Source organism: Puma concolor, chromosome A3, assembly GCF_028749965.1.
Source record: "Puma concolor isolate L17-30 chromosome A3, mPumCon1.1.hap2, whole genome shotgun sequence".
In the NCBI taxonomy this organism is placed as follows: Eukaryota; Metazoa; Chordata; class Mammalia; order Carnivora; family Felidae; genus Puma; species Puma concolor.
Genome location: NC_141669.1, coordinates 40,185,665 through 40,206,047, shown reverse-complemented (window position 1 = coordinate 40,206,047; position 20,383 = coordinate 40,185,665). Strand labels below are relative to the sequence as shown.

General features: G+C 41.7%; 1 protein-coding gene across 2 annotated transcripts in view; it reads right to left on the bottom strand.

The window, feature by feature from the left end:
• POLR1A (RNA polymerase I subunit A) overlaps nt 1-20,383 on the bottom strand; it is a 111,319-nt gene that overhangs the window by 58,802 nt on the left and 32,134 nt on the right. For both annotated transcript variants that reach the window (XR_015249075.1, XM_025927126.2), the window contains exons 14-18: nt 17,871-18,062; nt 4,721-4,870; nt 3,219-3,402; nt 810-892; nt 535-693 (exon numbers count right to left, since the gene is read on the bottom strand). Coding sequence is in view for 1 of the 2 variants with exons in the window: in XM_025927126.2 (XP_025782911.2) it covers nt 535-693; nt 810-892; nt 3,219-3,402; nt 4,721-4,870; nt 17,871-18,062 (768 nt within the window). In the remaining variant the exon portion in view is untranslated. The remainder of the gene's footprint in view (nt 1-534; nt 694-809; nt 893-3,218; nt 3,403-4,720; nt 4,871-17,870; nt 18,063-20,383) is intronic.

The following is a 20,383-nucleotide window of genomic DNA, read 5'->3' as shown; positions in this document are numbered from 1 at the left end:
TCCCACCGCGTCAAGAGCATAGTGTAGATTAGCTCCTTAATCCTCTCAGCAACGCTGTGAGGTAAGTGTTCCTCATATCCCTCCTTCCAGGCTAGTAAACCAAGATACAGATTGCTTACATCACTTGCCTTTAAGTCACACACCAAGTACATGGCAGATAGGGTTTGAACCCAGGCTTTCACCCCCAGCTGCCATGTTAAGTGGCAATAGTATTTTTGGTCCTTCATTCTGCTCCTCCACCACAGTGGCCCCAGAGGAATTCTTCAGTCCCCATGGATGCAGTCACCCCAAAACACAAACATTTAAAATGAAAAAGAAGTGCAAAGCATGCCCTCTCAGCATTAACCGAGTAAGAGCACAAAGCCCTTGGCTCTTCAAAATGATGAATTCTATACATCCCACCTCACATCTCACCCAGTCAGCTGTTAAAGAGCCAAAGTGCTCCACAGGGCCCTAAGTGAGAAGCAAAATGTAATTTTTTTAAAAACCAGCATTCAAAATGGTGGTGATAAGTGCACACGCTGTTGGACTAACCTTGTTAATCTCATTGTTGTAATGGTTCACTTCCTCCTTGAACTTCAGATCAATCATGTTAAAATCCCTCTGGTCTTTGCCCAGATGGGCATCCTGCCATTTCCCTCGGACCTCGTCACATGACGCAGCTTCTGGCAGGTTTAATGCAGCCCTGACAGCCTAGGATGAGAAAAGGAACACGTCACAGGCAGCAGCCAAGGGAGGAAGGTGTGGCTTTTGTTCCATGGGAGACCCGACCCTCTGCAGTAGGCTGTAGCCTCCCAGGCCCTCCTCACCCGTGGCCCGCAGTGGGTGGACTCTTCAATGACTCTGTGTCTCTTAACATCCGCCTTCGGCTTAACCAGAATGTCTTCCACGCCTGTGAAGTGAGACAGACAAACTCTCGGGGGACCGGGCCTAACTTCTCACCAGGCTGTAAGCTTGGGGAGGTCAAGGCACGGCACACAGTTCCACAAACACAGGAAGCACCAGAATAACGATGACGATATTAACATTGTTATTAAGAAGAGATTGCCACCATCTCCTAAGTGCTTCCCAGAAGCTAAGCATTCGAAGCCCCATTTTACAAATAGTCAAACTAAGGCTCAAACCTGAGCTACCTGCCCAATGTTCCATAGGCAGAAAAGTAAACCCAGGGCCAAGTCACAAACCTGTGCTCTTAGCCACCAGCTAGACTGCACTCCACTCAATACGTACATGTTGAATGAATGGATGGGCTGGGGTGAAGATGAGGTTTTGGATGAAAAGTGAGGAAGAAGACAGGAAGGGAAAGAACATCCTGGTTTTGATTCCCAGCAGGCACACATCACAGGGCCCACCCTGCATGGTTGTGTGTGTGTGCAGGCACACACCTGTGCCCGGGTGACAGGGCCCATCACTGCAGGCTGCTCCTGGGGACGGGAGCCTGGGTCGCTTCAGTAAACCTGTCATTCTGGCCCCAAAGGGCTGAGGAATTCCTCACCTTGGGCGGGACCTCCCCCTACTTCATCTTTTAACCACTTGCTGCCTGTTATCTGTTGAGCGCTACTGGGCTCAAAAGTCCCTCAGCCAAGGTCTGAATGGGAAGACAAACAATGGCTACACTGTTCAGAAGCTGAGCTAAAACAGCTGGAATTTCCAATGCAACATTCTGGAAGCTTGAGGGGCTCAGAAGAACACGTACAAATAAGGGAGGAAAGAAAGTCCCTCTGTGAGGAAGCCGTAACCACAAAAGTGGGTCTTTCATGGGGTCAGCTCCGGGCCACTTTGCTGTCCCTTCACTGACCTCTGGCTACGAAGGCGGGAGCGGAAGGCAATGTCTCTAGCTCGCCCTTCCCTCAGAGCTGGGCCCAGCTTGGCCCTGTTCCCTTTCTGTCTCGTGGTCTCTGAGAGGCTTTTGTATCTGGGGGCTGAATTCTCTTTGTGCCATGTGCTACGCAGTGCTGTGGGCATGGCTTGTTAGGTGTGGTCCTCATCGTGAGCTGGGTGTGGCATCTTCCGCTACTTTTCATTTTTAAAGACAGGATTCCCAGCAATAGAGTGAAAACCAGGAAAAGAGCCTAAATGTCTAATTACAGGACTGGTTAAATAACCTATGGTACATCTATACAACTAGAATAATCTGTAGCCACAGACCTGAGGATGTAGGACCTGTCCAAAAGAACGTATATAAATACATTCCAAAATGGGGAGTAAAAGGTTACAAAAACTGTGTAGTGTAGGATCCCATTTTTCTCTGAATGTGTTTATATCAGAAAGTCTAGAAAGACACACATAAAATGTGTGGTTATCGCTTATGGCTTGAATGCTGGGTGACTTTCGGTCATTATCATGTCTGTATTTATTTCTACTCTGCCACAATGAACATGTATCCTATAACCACGTGAGCCCCACTGCAGGCAAGTGAACAGGCTCCAGCTGAGGTGGCCCATGGACCCCACAATGGGATTCCCACCATGTCTGCACACAAGCAAGTCTGCAAAGCACAGAGTCTTACTTTAATCACCAACTAGACAATGCTAACACTCACTGTGGCTCAGGCTCAACACACAGCATGTTACGTGTTCCTCACAGGAACAAAGCAGAAGGGCTCAGACTCCACTCTGTGTCCTTGGGAGACGCACCACCCTGAGTAAGCCCAAGGCATAGACAGTAACAGCACGCTTGCTGTCTTTATCAGAGCCAACTTCCTCAAACGGTGTGTGCTCATTTCCAGGGGGGAGACAAGGGAGTTCTTCTTCCTATCTTAGGATCACCCCAGCAGGTCTGCCCCAACATGGTGTTTCCAACAGCACCGATGCCTCAGCTGTGTTGGGAAGTGTGGGCAGTTCTGACAGTAGGGAAGAAGGTGGTCTCTGGAACGTGGAGTGCCCAAGGAATTCTGGAAGGACGCTTACAGGAAAGAATGGAGGTGGGTTCGAGTGTGAAAAATCAGTGTCAGGGATAGACAACCATGAAGGCTGGGTGGAGAAAAGGACAGAATGGAAATAAGGACCAAGGAGGGTGAAGAAATGCTGGCCATCAGGGAGTGGTAGAAAGCACCAAGAAGGAGCATGTCTGTGTCATGCTGCTGGCAGTCAAGTGAAGACATAGTTGTAGAAGGAGACTGGCCATTCCCTTGGAGGCTGCTAATAGAGTCAGGGAGACATCCCAATGGGCGTGCTGGGTAGGAGAGGGAGCCACAGAGCCAAACGCCCAGCACTCACCCAAGGTGAAACCTCTGTAGAGCTGCAGGTAGGCGGTGAAGAGGCGGGCCAGGCAGGTGAGAACCTTGCCGCTGGTCTCCCCACCATAGATCTCGTAGCAGCAGTGGACCAGGCCATAGGCGGAGCTCCCATAGTGTGCCTTGTCCAGCACCCCACAGAGCAGCTCCCCTTCTCTGATGATCACCTGTGCAGGGGACAACACCAACGCTGGAGTGGAGGTGACACTTCCTGTGTAAGCCACCCCCTCCCTTCTCTGTATTTTATTAACCTTATTGTGTATGTACCTCCACTGTAACCTGCCTCAAGTCCTTGATGGAAAGATGTAGGGTACAAACGGAACTAATATATTTTTTTTTTTAATTTAGTTTTTACTTTTGAGAGAGAGAGAGAGAGAGAGAGACCGACTGTGAGTGGGGAGGAGGCAGAGAGAGAGGGGAGACACAGAATCTGAAGCAGGCTCCAGGCTCTGAGCTGTCAGCACATAGCCTGATGTGGGGCTCGAACCCACAAACTGTGAGATCATGACCTGAGCCAAAGTCAGATGTTTAACTGACTGAGCCACCCAGGTGTCCCTAATGTATTTTTTCCAAATAAAGGAGATGAGGACATATAGACCAATATTTTTAAATTACTTTTTTCCAGAGACTATACTATATACACACACGCATGTGCAGACATTTCAGTGTTTACATGTCCTCTTACACCACAACCCTGCCCATACTGACTTGAGGTCAAGTACCCTTGTGACTACAAATGAGAGCATCCAGAGCGTAAACTTCATAACCATGACCTTGGCCTAGGTACTCCCTCCCTTGGACCCTAGAAGTAAGAACAACATAACCTTTCTAACATCTTTTAAGACTTCTGCACTTCTATAAAGTTGGGATAAAGCATTAGAAGCTAATTAAAGGAAGGACTGCTAGGTACATAATGGAGTATGCATTAAGCATACGATCTATAAAAGGAAAGCAAAGTGGCAGCTTCACTTTGAAATGGAATGTCTGCTAGACCCTGTGACAAAGCACTTGTGAGCCGGGGACTTAAGGCTTGGAACTCTTTAGTGTGGGGCCACTATTGCTTGTTGCAGGAGCACTGTGCCCAGGTTCCACTGCCCTGGGCCTCCTCTCCAAGGCCTGGCTCCCGAGCCACAGAACTGGCAAGTGTGCAACCTCACAGCCGGTCAGTCTGTGATCTCGAGCCACTCAGGAGCCTCAAGGGAAAGCTCAGGCTCTGCAATTCCAAGTTTTGCAGAGTTGAGTCTGGAGGCCTTCTGCTCCTCAAGTGGGTTGTGAGGTTTATATTGAGGGTCAAATGCTAGTGATGAACTCTGACCCTTTCTTTCTAAAACTAAAAACTGACACCGACTCAGACACAAGGCCCTCTCTTATGAACCATGACACCCACTTCTATGGGTGTGTCTCCCTTTCTCTGTCTCCATTTTAAGTCAATTTGCCTAAAACTGGGACTAGATGTCTCCAACCCACACAGCTAGGCAGCCAGACCTGGGACTCGCACATTGAGTCAGGGTTAAAGCCGGGAACAGGCCGAGGAGACTCCTGCACCCAGGCTTTGCCGCTGATCTTCGCCTTTCCCGATAAGCTCAGTGGGATGTGGTCCTCTGGGATTATGTTTATGAGCAGCGTTGACACAACCTGGAGAGAAAAAGAAGATAATGCTGATTGTAGGGAGAAAAGGTGAGGAGCTCCCTTTTAGGACCTCCTGTCCCTATGCACCTTGAAAAGCCAGACAACTCCGTTCTGATGATCTGTAGGCGGAGCAAGAAAAACAGACACTTCCACTTCTGTAGGACAAATTGATCTCAGTTCTTTTTCACTCACATGGCTTAGGAGGGGGCTTAGGAACAGGAACAAACATACATCATTAAGAACGTCAATGGGATTATTTCCTAAAATGATTCTTTAAGTGAACAATCTTCTAGACCTGAGGATTAAGTCCCTGAATAGACCAAAGCAAGGAGAAGAAACAAATTTCTGTGGGGGTCATAGCAGAGAAAGATTTGAGTATATGGTTTAAAAAAAAAAAAAAGGTATGGGGCGCCTGGGTGGCGCAGTCGGTTAAGCGTCCGACTTCAGCCAGGTTACGATCTCGCGGTCCGTGAGTTCGAGCCCCGCATCGGGCTCTGGGCTGATGGCTCAGAGCCTGGAGCCTGTTTCCGATTCTGTGTCTCCCTCTCTCTATGCCCCTCCCCGTTCATGCTCTGTCTCTCTCTGTCCCAAAAATAAATAAACGTTGAAAAGAAAAAAAAAAAAAAAAAAAAAGGTAAAAAAAATAAACAAACAACAGCAGTGGAGGTGGTGCAGCTGCCGTCTCCCAGAGGACAGGCCCAGGACTGAGGCAAAGGTCAAAGAACGCTCTTCAAAGGCATCCTTCTCTCATCTTCAGGCCACATCAAAATAGATGATTATTACGTGCAGTCATTACATATAGTCAATAACATCCTCCCACAGAACAGCTTTGACTTTCCGGCGGGTGCCAAGGAAGGAAAAGATACAGAGAAAGAATGGAGAGCTCTCCTTCTGAAGAGATTCACACAGGAGGCTGAGGCATCTGACTGAGAAGCTTCAGGGATGAGTGCTCCAGTGTCTGGTCCACCATTGACTGGTCATGTACTGTGGGGCAAAATGACTATGCTCTTAGGTTGAGCACTGGTCATTTGCAGAATGGATAAAATCCACCCATTCACACAGCAATTATATATTGAGTGCTTACAATGGGCCAGGTGCTGGGAAAAGTCATGTATAAATCAGTCTGTCTTTGGTGGAACCTTCATTCCCAAAGGGGATTATCCCTGGAGGAAAATAAAACAGGGAAGGACCCCGGGCAGAGTGGTGGGAGGAGGGAGGGAATATTTAGGATTTTAAATAAGACTGGAAGGGAAGGCCTCACTTACAAGGTAGTGAGGAAAGGAGCCATGCAGACATCAGACCATGCATTTCAGGCAGAAGGCTTTTAGTGTGAATGTGAAGGAAACCTACTTGGGAGGTTTTGACCACAGGAGTGACATGCTCTGATTTTACTTTTAACAGGCTCACTCGTTCCAAATACATTCCTGGTCTAGACAAGTGAGGCTACATAAATGCCTTAGAGAATAAGCCCCGTAAGTGGTGCTGACAAGAAGGACGAGTACTTTAGAAGCGGTCATTAAAGTTGAGTGAGGCACATCACCAGACCCACTGGTTATGTGACTAGCAACCTGATGGCTCCCGCCCAATAAGCTTTTACTGGCTAACACCAGAAATAAATTCATTTGCCTGGAATTAATTAAGGCTACTGAGAGGCTAGGGCACCCTTCCTTTGCCCCAGTTGGGTGCATCACAGCGGCCATCCGCTCAACAAGTGGCTGCTAACTGCAGGCTAGGAGAGGCAATTTCTCAAGCAGCTGCTCTACTGAGAACCCAAGGGAGGGCAGCAGTACCTGGGGGATAACCATGACTCCAGAGGGGCCAAAAGCACGCATTCCCAAAGATGCAGCAGGCCAGGAGCAAACAGGCCAGTGCAACAGGCATGACGGCTAAGGAGGGGCTGGAAGCCATCAGCTGGCATCAACAGCTCTCTCTACGCCTGTACCAGGCCCCACAAAGTAGTGTCTTTATATGTGTACAATGGGGCCACAGTGGTTGACTTTTAATGCATGTGCATCAGAAGTGGGAGGACAACTGGCAAGTGTGTCTTTAAAGAAGCAGACAACATGTGATCTCAGCAGAAGACGACCAGCAGGGTCATGACACACTCTCCACAAGGCTGGCACTGCCAGGAGAGGGTGAGGAAGTTAAGGCAGAAGCGTGAGGCTTCCTTGTCATGCCAACCACTAGTTGCACTAGCTGCACTTCAATCAAATCACCGTATGTAGAGCAGGGACTGCCAGGCTGGGCACAGTCGGGAAAGCAAGTCTCTGCGCAAGGTAATAGAAGCACACACATCCAACCAACCGAGGACAGGGAAACAGGACCTACCATCTCATCTATAAAGTCACGAGGGCAGAACAAGCAAAGCATTTGACAAACTCCAACACCCTTTCATGATAAAAACACTTAACAGAATAGGAATAGAAGGGAATGGCACTGACCTAACAAAGGGGAGGCATTTGGGGCACCTGGGTGGCTGTCAGTTAAGCATCTGACTCTTGATTTCGGCTCACGTCATGATCTCACGATTTGTGAGTTTGAGGCCCGCACTGGACTCTGAGCTGACAGTGCAGGTCCTGTTTGGGACTCTCTCTCTCTCTCCCTCTCTCTCTGTTCCTCCCCTCTGCTTGTATTCTCTCTCAAAATAAATAGACTTAAAAAAATAGTAAAAGGGGAGGCATTATGAAAAACCCACAGCTAATACACTCAATAATCCAAGACTAGACACTTCCTGCTTAAGATCGAGAATAAGAAAAGATGCCTGCTCCCACCACTTCTATTCAACAATGTACTAGAGCATTGGACCTGTCTGATACTGGCCAGGGCAACTGGGCAAGGAAAGAAATAAAAGGCATCCAGGGGCACCTGGGTGGAGCAGTCGGTTAAGCGTCCGACTTCAGCCAGGTCACGATCTCACGATCTCGCGGTCCGTGAGTTCGAGCCCCGCGTCAGGCTCTGGGCTGATGGCTCAGAGCCTGGAGCCTGTTTCCGATTCTGTGTCTCCCTCTCTCTCTGCCCCTCCCCCGTTCATGCTCTGTCTCTCTCTGTCCCAAAAATAAATAAAAACGTTGGAAAAAAAAAATTAAAAAAAAAAAAAAAAAAAAGGCATCCAGATTGGAGAGGAAGAAGCCAAACCACCTCTGTTTGCAGATGATGTGATATATATGGAAAACGCTAAATCCACAAAAAAATTATCAGAGCTAGTAAATGACTTCAAACAAAGCTGAAGGACAGACCAAAATAGAAAAACTGACAACTGCTGACAGTAACAATAACACAGTAACACAGTAACACTAACAATAACAATTTGAAAATGAATTTAATAAAGCAATTCTATTTATAAAGGCACCAAAAAATAAAATACTCAGGAATAAATTTAACCAAAGAAATGTAATAAAAGTCATATGCTGAAAACTATAACACAATGTTGAAAGAAATTAAAGGAAATCTAAATAAATGGAAAGGCATCATGGATCAGAAGACTGTTAACATGGCAAGAGTCCCCAAATTGATCTACAGGTTTAAGGCAATCCTTACTGAAATTCCAAGTGCCAGTTTTGCATAAACGAACAAGTTAATCCTAAAATTCATAAGGAAACGCAACAGACCCTGAATAGTCAAAACAATCTTGAAAAAAAAAAAAAAGCTAAAAGACTCACACTTCCAGATTTTAATACAACAAAACTACAATTATTAGGACATAATAGTGGCATAAAGATAGATATGTGGATCAATGGAAGAGTCCATAAATAAACCTATACATCTACAGTTAATTAATTTTTGACAAGGGTGCTAAGAATGCTCAACAAATGGTGTCAAAACAACTGCATATCCACATGTAAAAAAAATGAAGCTGAACTCTTACCTCACACCATATACAAAAATTCAAAGTGAATCTAAGACCTAAGCATAAGGGTTAAAGCCCTGAAATTCTTAGACGGAAAAATAGCTGTAAATCTGTGTGACCTGAGATTGGGCGACAGTTTCTTAGATGTGACACCAAAAGCACAAGCAACAGAAGAAAAAGTAGATAAATTTCTTAAATTTCTTAAAATTAAAATTTCTTAAATTTTAAATTAAATTAAAATTTCTTAAAATTAAAATCTTTGTATGTCAAAGGACACATTAAGAAAGTGAAAAGACAACCCACAGAATGAAAAAAAATATTTGCAACATATATATCTAATATAGATCTAACAGCTAGGATATATAAAGAACTCTTAGAATTCAACGATAAAAAGACAAACAGGTCAATCACCAAATGGGCAAAGGGCTTGAATAAACACTTCTCCAAAGATACTACAAATGGCCAGTAAGCACATGAAAAGATGTTCAGTATCATTAGTCATTAGGTAAATACAAATCAAAATCACAGCGAGATACCACTTCATACCCACTAAGATGAAACAAAGAAAGAGGAAGTAAGTGTTGGTATGAATGTGGAGCAATGAGAATGCTCATGCATTGCTGACAGAAATGTAAAATGGTACAGGTGTTTTGGAGAACAGTTTGGCAGTTCCTGAAAAAAGTTAAAAATAGCATTACCATATGATCCAGCAATTCCACTCTTAGTTATACAGCCAAGAGAACTAAAAATACATATTCACACAAAAACTGGCACATGAATACACCCTGTGGCTCTATTTATAAGTCACAGAGGTGAATGAGCCAAAATATCCATTTGTCAACTGACAGATAAACAGAAAGAGGTATATCCATACAATGGAATATCATCCAGTCATGAAAAAGAACGGAGTACTGTTTATGCTACAATGTGAATGAATCTTGAAAATATTATATTAAGTAAAAGAAGCAAGTCACAAAAGGCCCCACGTTGTATAACACCTTTTACATGAAATGTCTGACATAGACAAATCCATAGAGACAGAAGTGATGGTTGGGAATGAAGGAAGAATTGCCAATGATGATAATAGGTACAGGGTTTCTTTTGGTGATGATGAAAATGTTCTGGAATTAGCTAGTGGTAATTGCTGTACAACACAGCAGACAAACTAAAAGTCATTGAATTAGACTGTTTTTAACAATGGTAAATTTTGTGTTAAATATGAATTATATCTCAATAAGAAAAACAAGGGAGTCAGACAAGATGATTTTAAGCCTCCTTCTGTAATAACATCCCAGCAGTGTTTCATTTACTTTCTGGTCATAAACTATGATGCTAAGGAGAAAAGACTATCCGCAACATTCTTTTAAACTGTGAGAGGTAGCAGTATCTATGAGAATAATAATGGCTTTTTTTTAGACTAAGACTGTTATTAAACTTTAAAACGTGTTTTAAAAGTTAAAAAGATTTCTTTAAAAAAGAAGTTTGTAATGTGTATTTACATTTGACACCCTTTGACTCAGCAATCACATCGCTGGGAACTCATCTAAAATACATACCAACGGGGGCCCCTGGGTGGCTCAGTCGGTTAAGCATCCGACCTCGGCTCAGGTCATGATCTCACGGCTTGTGAGTTCAGGCCCCGCATCGGGCTCTGTGCTGACAGCTCAGAGCTTGGAGCCTGCTTTGGATTCTGTGTCTGCTTCTCTCTCTCTCTCTCTCTCTCTACCCCTCCCACCGTCCCAGTCTCTCAAAACTAAACATTAAAAAAATAAATAAAATAAAATACATACCAATGCAAGTCCACTAGTATAAACAGAAGTGGTGCTCACCACAGCACTAGGTAAAATCGTAAAAAACCAGATAACAATCTAAATGTCTGCCAACAGAGAGCCAGTTAAATCAACTATGGTATCTGTATCATTGGATACAACACAGAATGGGTTAAAAGGAATGAGATAGATCTACATGTACGAACACAGAATGAGACCTACAATATATCATTAAATGAACTAAATATATCCCAAAGCAATCACAAGAAAGGTTCTGTTAACCCCTAGCACATGAAAACAGTGAAATGAATTTCTTGCCACATTCAGAGTTTGTTAGGGTGGTCCAAATTAAAAATACAGACTGCTTGAAATAATGGAATTCCCTCTGGAAGCCCTGGCGGCTTCCAGATTTGTAAATCAGTCAAAATCAGCTTACAAATCAGTCAAAAAAGTTCCAGGTGCCTGGTGGTCAGGAAAACTCATACCTCAGGACCAGGATGTCATGGATAAAGAAATTTAAAATATAAGCTCAAAACTGAATGCCAGATTTAATCATGATTCATGGTTCCTCTGAGCAAGTATAATATCTCATTCTTAATTATTTTTTATGAGAGTATGTGTGGACATAGAGAATGGGGTTGGGGAGGGAGGGAATTTTTCCTTTCTCCTTTCACATTACTGATTTTTGTTTAACAACAAACTTCAGTTACTTCTATAGTTAAAAAGAATTTGAAGGACAGAGATCTAATAACTGAACTCAGCAAGGTTGCTGAATACAGGGATAATATACATAAATTAATGGCATTTCTACATTGCAATCATAAACAATTAAATTTAATAAATGATAGCATCTATAATAGCAATTCCAGGAAATGGGTCTAACGATAGATATATAAGACTTACATTAATTGAAGAACATACTAGGTTCATAACTTGAAAAATTCAATACTGTAAATATGTTGATTCCCCCTTAAGTGATCCAGAGGCACAATGTAAACCCAATAAAAATCCTAGCAGGTATTTTTTTTGTAGAAATTTATAAGCTGACTTTAAAATTTATATGGAAATACACAGGGCCAAGTATATTCAAGACAGTCTTGAAGAAGAACAAAACTGAAGACTTTTACTATCAGAAGTCAGTATGATAAAGCTACAATAACTAAGATAGTGTGGTACTGGTACAATGGACTCAAACAAATTAATGGAACTGAACAGAGTCCAGGAACAGACCCACATGTATATGACTAGTTGATTTATGACAGGAGATACTAAAGAGCAGTGGGAAAATGTTGGTCTTTACAACAAATGACGTTGTATCAACTGGACAGCCATATGGGGAAAAAAGGAATCCCCTACCTTATATCACACACACCCATAAATATCAACTTCATGCAGACAATTAAACCTAAGACCTAGTGTGAAGGTAAAACAATAAACACTAGACAATAACACAGGAGAATACCATTGTACCTTCAGGGCAAGCATACTTATACAGGACTAGCCATAAAAGGCAAATGCTGGTGAGTTATATTAATGAAAGAGCTCCGATCATTAGAAAACAGCATTAGGTTAAAACATAAAGATTTGGCAACGGACTAACACAAGAATATATACAAAAAACTTTTACCTACTAATAAGAAAGTGGCATAGAATATAAAACAAGCAAAAGACTTGAACAGGCACTTCACCAAAGATGATACCCTAATAGCCAATAAGCATATGAAGAGGTGCTCAAGCTCACTTGTCATTAAGAAAATGTAAATTAAAACCACAATAAGGTGCCACTACAAACCCATCTGAATGGCTAAAATTAAATAGAAATAAACAAAATGGGACAATAATACCAAGTTCTGCTGAGGCTAAGGAGCAACCAGAATTCTCATGTCCTGTGCTGTTCTTCCAGGTTGCTGTTTATTAATAAATCTATTAATGCTGAACATAGATCTTATGACTCAGCAGTTTGACTCCTTGGTATTTAGTCACCAAAATACACACATACACACACACACACACACACACACACACGCACACACACACATATATATGTTCAACAAAAAATATATACAAGAATGTTATAGTAGCCCTTTTTATAATAGCCAAATGAAGACAAGCCACATGTCCATCAACAGTAAAATGGATAAACATATGATGGTGTAATCACATAATGGAATACCATACAACACTGAAAATGAACTAACTATTGCTATATGTGATATCATGAGTGACTTACACAGAGATATGATCTACCAAAGGATGCTACTTACATAAAGTTCAAGAAAAGACAAAACTTACCTTTAGTGTTAGAAGTAGGTCAGTGGCTATCTTTGGGGAGGGGTAAAAACTGACAGGGGTCTGGAAGGGAGTGCTGGCTGAGAGTCTACTTTCTGATCTGGGTGACACTTTACAAAGTTATATTCACTTTGCAAACACTCACTGAGCTATATACACTTGACATCTGCAATGACAGTCAAATCCGTTTTCTTCATATGTCCTTTCAACAAATGTTGAGAGACCTCAGATTCTTAAATGGAAAGAGAAGCACTTAACAGGCTGCATGAAATGCCCTGGAGAAAGAGCCTAAGACTTCATTTTCTGAGGCAGTACAAATAAACCGCCTAAGCTAAGCTCCTTATCTCCTGATTCTGAACATGACTTTTCTCTGCAGAATCAGACTGAGCCACTAACAAATTCTGGTGCAGGGTAGTCACTCTCCTCTTTTACACCTATTTGCAAGAAATAACAGCCCATTGGAACCTCACAAGAAACACTGAAAAATCTCAACTGCGACACAAATAAAACCAGGGCCTACTTTCTAGTTTTCTTTAGTTAAAACGTAATAATCTTAGCTCAGAAACATTATAAAATGAAAAAGAAATCATTCCTAACACGAACCAAATTATTCTATCATTTTGATCTTTTTATGCAACACGTTTTCTCATACACATGCTTAATACAGTTGCAAATGTGACTGCATAGAATCCTGTAGTCTACTTCTCCCAACATCGTGTCAGAAAACTACCCAGCCTGCTACATGGTCTTTTAAAACCACTCTTTTTTTTTTTTTTTTTTAATTTTTTTTTTTTTCAACGTTTATTTATTTTTGGGACAGAGAGAGACAGAGCATGAACGGGGGAGGGTCAGAGAGAGAGGGAGACACAGAATCGGAAACAGGCTCCAGGCTCTGAGCCATCAGCCCAGAGCCCGACGCGGGGCTCGAACTCACGGACCGCGAGATTGTGACCTGGCTGAAGTCGGACGCTTAACCGACTGCGCCACCCAGGCGCCCCTAAAACCACTCTTTTAAACAACTACCTAATATCTTAACAAATGGATGTTCCACAATTTACCGAGCACCAATGTTAGGTATCCAGATTTTTCTAATTTTCCACCATGGCACACCATGGTGTATAATGGACTATTTTTTTTCAAGTAGCTTTTTCTACATTTCAGATTATTTCCTTTGGCTGGCTTCCCAGATTGAAGGGAATCAACGTATTTATGGCTCTAGATATATATTCTTTGTGTACTATTTAGTTCTATTTTGAAACTGCTAACGTTTCCACAAAATTCTAATGAATTCTGGACACTTCATGACTTAAAATATAATCCCTCACTTCCAAGATAACTTGAGATGGCTTACAAAAGAAAGACATAGAAATAATAAAAATAATATCAATGTAAATAATAAAGTAGACAAATACATATAGCAAACTATACCAAGGGTCAGCAAACTATAGCCTATAGGCCTAATCTGGTCTACTACCTGTTTTTGTAAATAAAGTTAATCAGATCACAGCCATGCTCATTCATTTACGTGTTGTGTATGGCTGCTTTCAAGTTACCATGGCAGAGCTGAGTTGTTGCCCTACTTGCAACAGAGAATGTATGACCTGCAAAGCCTAAAATATTCACTATCTGGCTTTCATAGAAAAAGCATACCACTCCTTGAACTACACTATCCATACTTATGGATTTTAATCTTAAATTGCAAAATTCCCCAACCATTCTGTTAAACCGACTTCCATTTCTGGCCAGGATAGGGCAACAGTGACCTGAGGACTCTTCCACTAAAAACAACAAAAGCAGACATGAATATGAAACAGTGGTTTTCAAGACAATGGACACCAGGCAATGAAGGACAGTGATCAGGAAAGATACAGCAGACTTGAACTATGTACTAACTGAACCTAACTGACATTTTTGGAGCACACCATTCAAGAGCAGATCATAGATTATTATTTTTTTTAATGTTTATTTATTTTGAGAGAGAGCAGAGAAGGAGCAGAGAGAGGTGAGAGAGAGAATCCAAAACAGGCTCCATGCTGTCAGCATAGAGCCTGATACAGGGTCTGAACCCACAAACCATGAGATCATGACCTGGGTGAAACCAAGAGTTGGACGCTTAACCAACTAGCTACCCAGGTGTCCCAGATTATACATTATTTTTAAGGGCACACAGAATATTTACCAAGATACACCATAGTAAACATAATCTCATACACAAATGTCAATAAATTTAAAAGGATTCCAGTCACCCAATGTATGTTCTCTTGCCACAGTGGAATTAGATTGGAAATCCATAACAGATTATCTGGAAAATCTCTAAATATGTGGACACTAAATAATGGACTTCTAATTAACTCATGAGTCAAAAAGAAGCCAAAAGGAAAATTAGAAACTATTTTGAAATGAAAGAAAATACAACATAATAACTTATATGATGCTACTTAAGCAGAATTTAAGGGGAAAATTTATATCTAAAATGCCTACACACACAAAAAAAGGAAAAAAGGCCCCCATCAAATGATTTCACCTTTAACCTCAAATGATGAGAAAAGAGCAAATCAAACCCAAAGTAAACAGAAGAAAGGAAATAATATAGATCAAAGTGAAATCAATGAAATAGCAAAAAAAAAAAAATACAGAAAGTCAATGAAAACTGGTTCTTGGACAGCAAAATGAATAAACCTCTAAGCAAACTGATCAGGAAAAAAGAAAGATGACACAAATTAGGGCGCCTGGCTGGTTCAGTTTGTAGAGCATGAAACTTTTTTAATGTTTTTACTTATTTTTGAGAGAGAGACAGAGCATGAGTGGGGGAAGGGGTAGAGAGAGAGGGAGATACAGAATCCAAAGCAGTCTCCAGGCACTGAGCTGTCAGCATAGAGGCTGACGGGGGGCTTGAACTCACGAACTGTGAGATAATGACCTGAGCCAAAGTCGGATGCTTAACTGACTGAGCCACCCAGGCACCCCTGGGGTTTTTATTTTTAAATACAACTCTTGATCTCAGGATCAAGTTGAGTGAGTTTGAGTCCCACACTGGGGGTAGAGTTTATTTAAAAAAAAAAAAAAAAAAAAAAGATACAAATCACCAGTATCAGAAATCAGTGAAGTGACCCATCTACTGATTCTATAAATAGAATAGTAAACAAATATTATGAATTGCTTTATGCTTGTAAATTCAGCAACTTATGACAAATTCCTTAAATAAACACAGTACTGAAGCTCATTCAAGAACAGATAACTTGAAGAGCCCTACATGTAATAGAAATTTTAGTTAAAAAACCTTCCTACAAAGAAAAGGTCAGTTCAAGATGGAGTCATTGTTAATTCTGCCAAACATTTAAGAAAAAATAATACCAGTACTACACAAACTCAGAGAAAACTGAAGAAGAGAAAATATTTCTGAACTCATTCTATGAAGTCTGCATTACCCTGACACCAAAAACAGGGAAAGATATTATAAGAACCTTACACATCAATACAGATACATCTTTGAGATTGTGGGTTGAATTACAGACCACCACAATGAAGCAAATATAACAATAAAGTGAGTCAAATGAGTTTCTGGTTTCCCAGTGCATACAGAAGTTACATTTACACTATCTCGTAGTTTATTAAGTGTGCAATAGCATCGTGTCTAAAAAGCCAATTCACATACCTTAATTAAAAAGTACTTTATTGCTTAAAATGCTGACCATCACCTGAGCTTTAAGTTATAATCACTAATCACTGATCACCATAACAAATATAAATAATAATGGACCAGTTTGAAATATTGTGAGAATTACCAATATGTGACACAGACACATGAAGTAATAAGCAAATGCTGTTGGAAAAATGACACCAATAAATGAAGTGGAAAATAGCATACAAAATTGCTTGAATATAGTGTTGCCACAAACCTCCAATTAGTAAAAAACACAGTATCTTCCAAGTATAATGAAACAACACGCAATAAAATAAGGTATGTCTGTATCCCTCACAAACACAAATGTACAAAACTGCTGAACAAAATTTTAGCAAACTTAATTAAAAATATATATAGACAGGGGAATACCTCATGATAAACAAGGGTTACCCCTGAATGCAAGGTTGGTTTAACAACCAAAAACCAGTCGGGTCGCAGGTCCACAGACTTAAAAGAATTGCTGAGCTAGAAGAGACCTTAGAGATCACCAACCTGAACCCTTTGTATTATAGATGAAGAAAGGAGGCCCACAAAGCCAAGATCACACAGCTGATTAGGAGTCAGGCCTCAAGGTTGAACTTGGGGACCCAGCACATAGTATAAACACAAACTTGGCTGTACTTCATTATTTGATTAGCACATATACCATTATTTTATTACTTTGACAGTAAGCATGGTGTGATGTCTTCGGGGTTAGGAAGTGCTGGGTTTGAATTCCAACTCTGTCTCCTATAGACCTGGGCATGTAATTGAAGTTCTCTAAGCCTCAGTATCCTCATCTGATAAACGGTGATAATAACAGTCTCTGTATCACAGGTTGGTTGTAAGGATTAAAAAAACGTACCTAAAGCACTCAGTAAAGCACTTGGCCCCTCCCAACAAAAATATTACTATTACCACCACTACCAATACCATTGCCTATTACCACCACATTTGCATTATGAGGACATCAAGGACAGACACTGTGCAGTCCACCTGTAGTACTGACACTCCCTTGAAAACACTCAGACCCAGGAACCCCACCAAAGAGAAAATCATACAGATCATACAGGCATACCTTGAAGATACTGCATGTTCAGTCCCAGACCGATTTTTTTTTAATGTTCATTTATTTTTGAGAAAGAGAGAGAGAGCGTGCGCGCATGAGAGGGAGAGGGGCAGAAAGGGAGACACAGAACGCGGAGCAGGTTCCAGGCTCCACACTGTCAGCACAGAGCCCAAGGTGGGGCTCGAACTCACAAACAGCGAGATCATGACCCGAGCTGAAGTCAGGCGCTTAACCAACTGAGACGCCCAGATGCCTCAAGTCCCATACCATTTGATTTGTCATTTCTCTACTTCTGGCCTGGGCTCTACCGAGAATGAAATCTTTTATTTGAGTGGCCTGTTTCCTTTTTTTGATTTTCTCCCAATTACCTGCTTTCCCGTCCACAGTGGAAAGGGCTTCAGGATGGCAGGAGGAAAGAGCTTCACACGCCCCACTTTGTCTGTGAGTCCTCGGTACAGCAGCTCCATATATTGCTCCCGAGTGAAAAAGCAACCTCGAGTGGTCATGTTTGCACCTGAAACCATGTGATCTTGAATCAACCCCGCCAAGGGCTGGCCATCCTACAAACCAAAACAGTAAGAAGACAAATAGGAAGTCACATTCTAATTCCTAATCATCTGCTTGGAAGCCATGTACTAGCAACAGCCCGCCCTTACACCCCTGTACTGTCCTGCCCCACAGCCTTTCTAGACTGATGCTTGGGCCTCCCATCTGGAGAGCAAACTGCCTCCCAAAGCACATGACCAGGCCTTCCCGACCGGCTTCCACCGTGACCATTTGCTGACTGTTCTAGAGCAAAACAGCTCCAAACTCGTCCAGCTCCCCACGCCTTCTGTCCATAATCCCATCTGGTTCTAGTTACTCAGGCAAAAGTTTTGGCATCTCTGCATAAATTTGGTCTAGCTTGCACTTTGCTGTGTTGTTGCTTTTATATTTTGGTTTTATGCTTTAGTATTTTTTCACACATTTCTGGCCTGGCTCTCCTCTAAATCAGCGATCCATTCAACAAATATTTATTGAGAGCCTACTATATGCCCAGGCAGTGGGTTAGCCCTCCAATCTACTCTAGTGAGCCAAACAGACATGATCCTTTACGGTGAGGAAGAGCTACATAGTAAACGAATGATTGGATAAATACGTTACCACAAAGGGTTTTAAATAACATGGAGAAAAATAACAGATGGGTCATCATTTAGATTAGAAGTAGGGGGATGGTCAGAAACAATCTCTCAGGGGCACTATTACAGAGCCCTGAGCATTACTGACTTAAGAGTCAGCTCTCTCTAAGGGGTAGGGGTTCAAGAGATTTGAGACGGCCTTGATGTGCATGACTGTAAAAGAAAAGAATGTACGTTTACAAGTGTCTCTTCACAATGTAGCACATGTTCATGGTGGGCCTTTAATAAAGGCTGTTGTCTACCAGATGCCCAAACAAGGGCTATTATGTAAGCCCCAGTACATTCATCTCATCTGAAATCTTTCAGACTTTCTGATCCCTAGTCTCCTGCAACTTATCTGTAGGTCTGTGTTCATGGCAACATAAGACACACTAAAGGAAAAATAGCTGTGCCCACTGACATTTTTTAAGAGGTGGTTTTTGCAAACTTTTTAATGTTTATGGGAACTTGAGAAAAATCTCTGCCTTGAATCTAAAGATTGTTATCATTTGATTGCTTGTTAAACACTATCCAATATTATGGCAAGGTTTCATAACTAAGGCCAAAGGAACTCACGAATGCAGCCGTGGAGAAGGGCCTGGAATTTAACCACATGTGCTAATTCAAAGGATAAAAAGGATGCTTGTCAAATAGCCTAAACACTGTGGTAATGGGCTCTACATAAACTCAAAGACAATTATTATAGATGGGCTGAATAGCTGCTGTAGATAGAAGGCAAGGTCAGATGGTGCACACGGTCCTTCTTACGAAGGCTCTGGGTTAAGAACATGAATAAAAACTTATACTCTGCATCTTGTTCCAAAGACAAGATCTTATTTTGTTTGGGGGAAAAACCCAAACCAGTATTACGCAATTTGCCTCATCCCGCAAGTCTTTGGGGGCAGATATAGAGTTTTCCTTTTGTTTTCTTCCTTTAAAGAACATAATTACAAGTTATGTGATCTATTCAGTGCCTTCTCCTCTCTCCATCCAGATTTTTCCATGACTAGAAAATTGCCTTAATGGCTAAATTGCTTTCAATGCAATAATCATGAATTGTAGGGAAAAATGCTGATTAAAGCAACTTACTGAGGGCCTACTTATAATTCTAGATTTCCCAAATCCTGCTTAGGATCAGAAAGACCATCTCTAAATCAGAAACCCAGATAATTGTCAGCTATCCTATTCCATCTAATATCACAGCAAAATGACATTACAATTAGTGCCTTTGGTCAGGATGCTTGGAGAATTAGGGTATTCTGTGACCTAAATTTTCTGGCTAAGTTGACAGAGTCGGGGAAATGCTCAATCCTTGTTAAAAAAAACTTTCCACAAGGCACTGGCCCTCAAAAAATACAACAAAGAGAAGAAAAACAAAACTCCACAAAGAAACACATCAATGAAAAGTTCAGCTGTTTTCTTAGGAGAGAAACAGCTGAAGTTCCATTCACCTCCTATTTTAAGTAAGAAACACAACTCCATTAAATACATTCAAGCAACAATGAAATGTACTTTAATCAGGTCCTATGATTAATCAAGAAAGAGAACCTGAAACAAAGACGTGGAATAATGAACAAAGGGAAATGGAAGCAAGGGAAATAAAGACACACCAAGAAAAATTAGCCCTCTCACTGCCCCCCCTTCCCCCAAAAAGGCCTTTTCTGGTTTAACAAAACTAGCTCCTGCTCTCCTAGGACTCTGCCCCCAAAGTAGTTCAAGACATG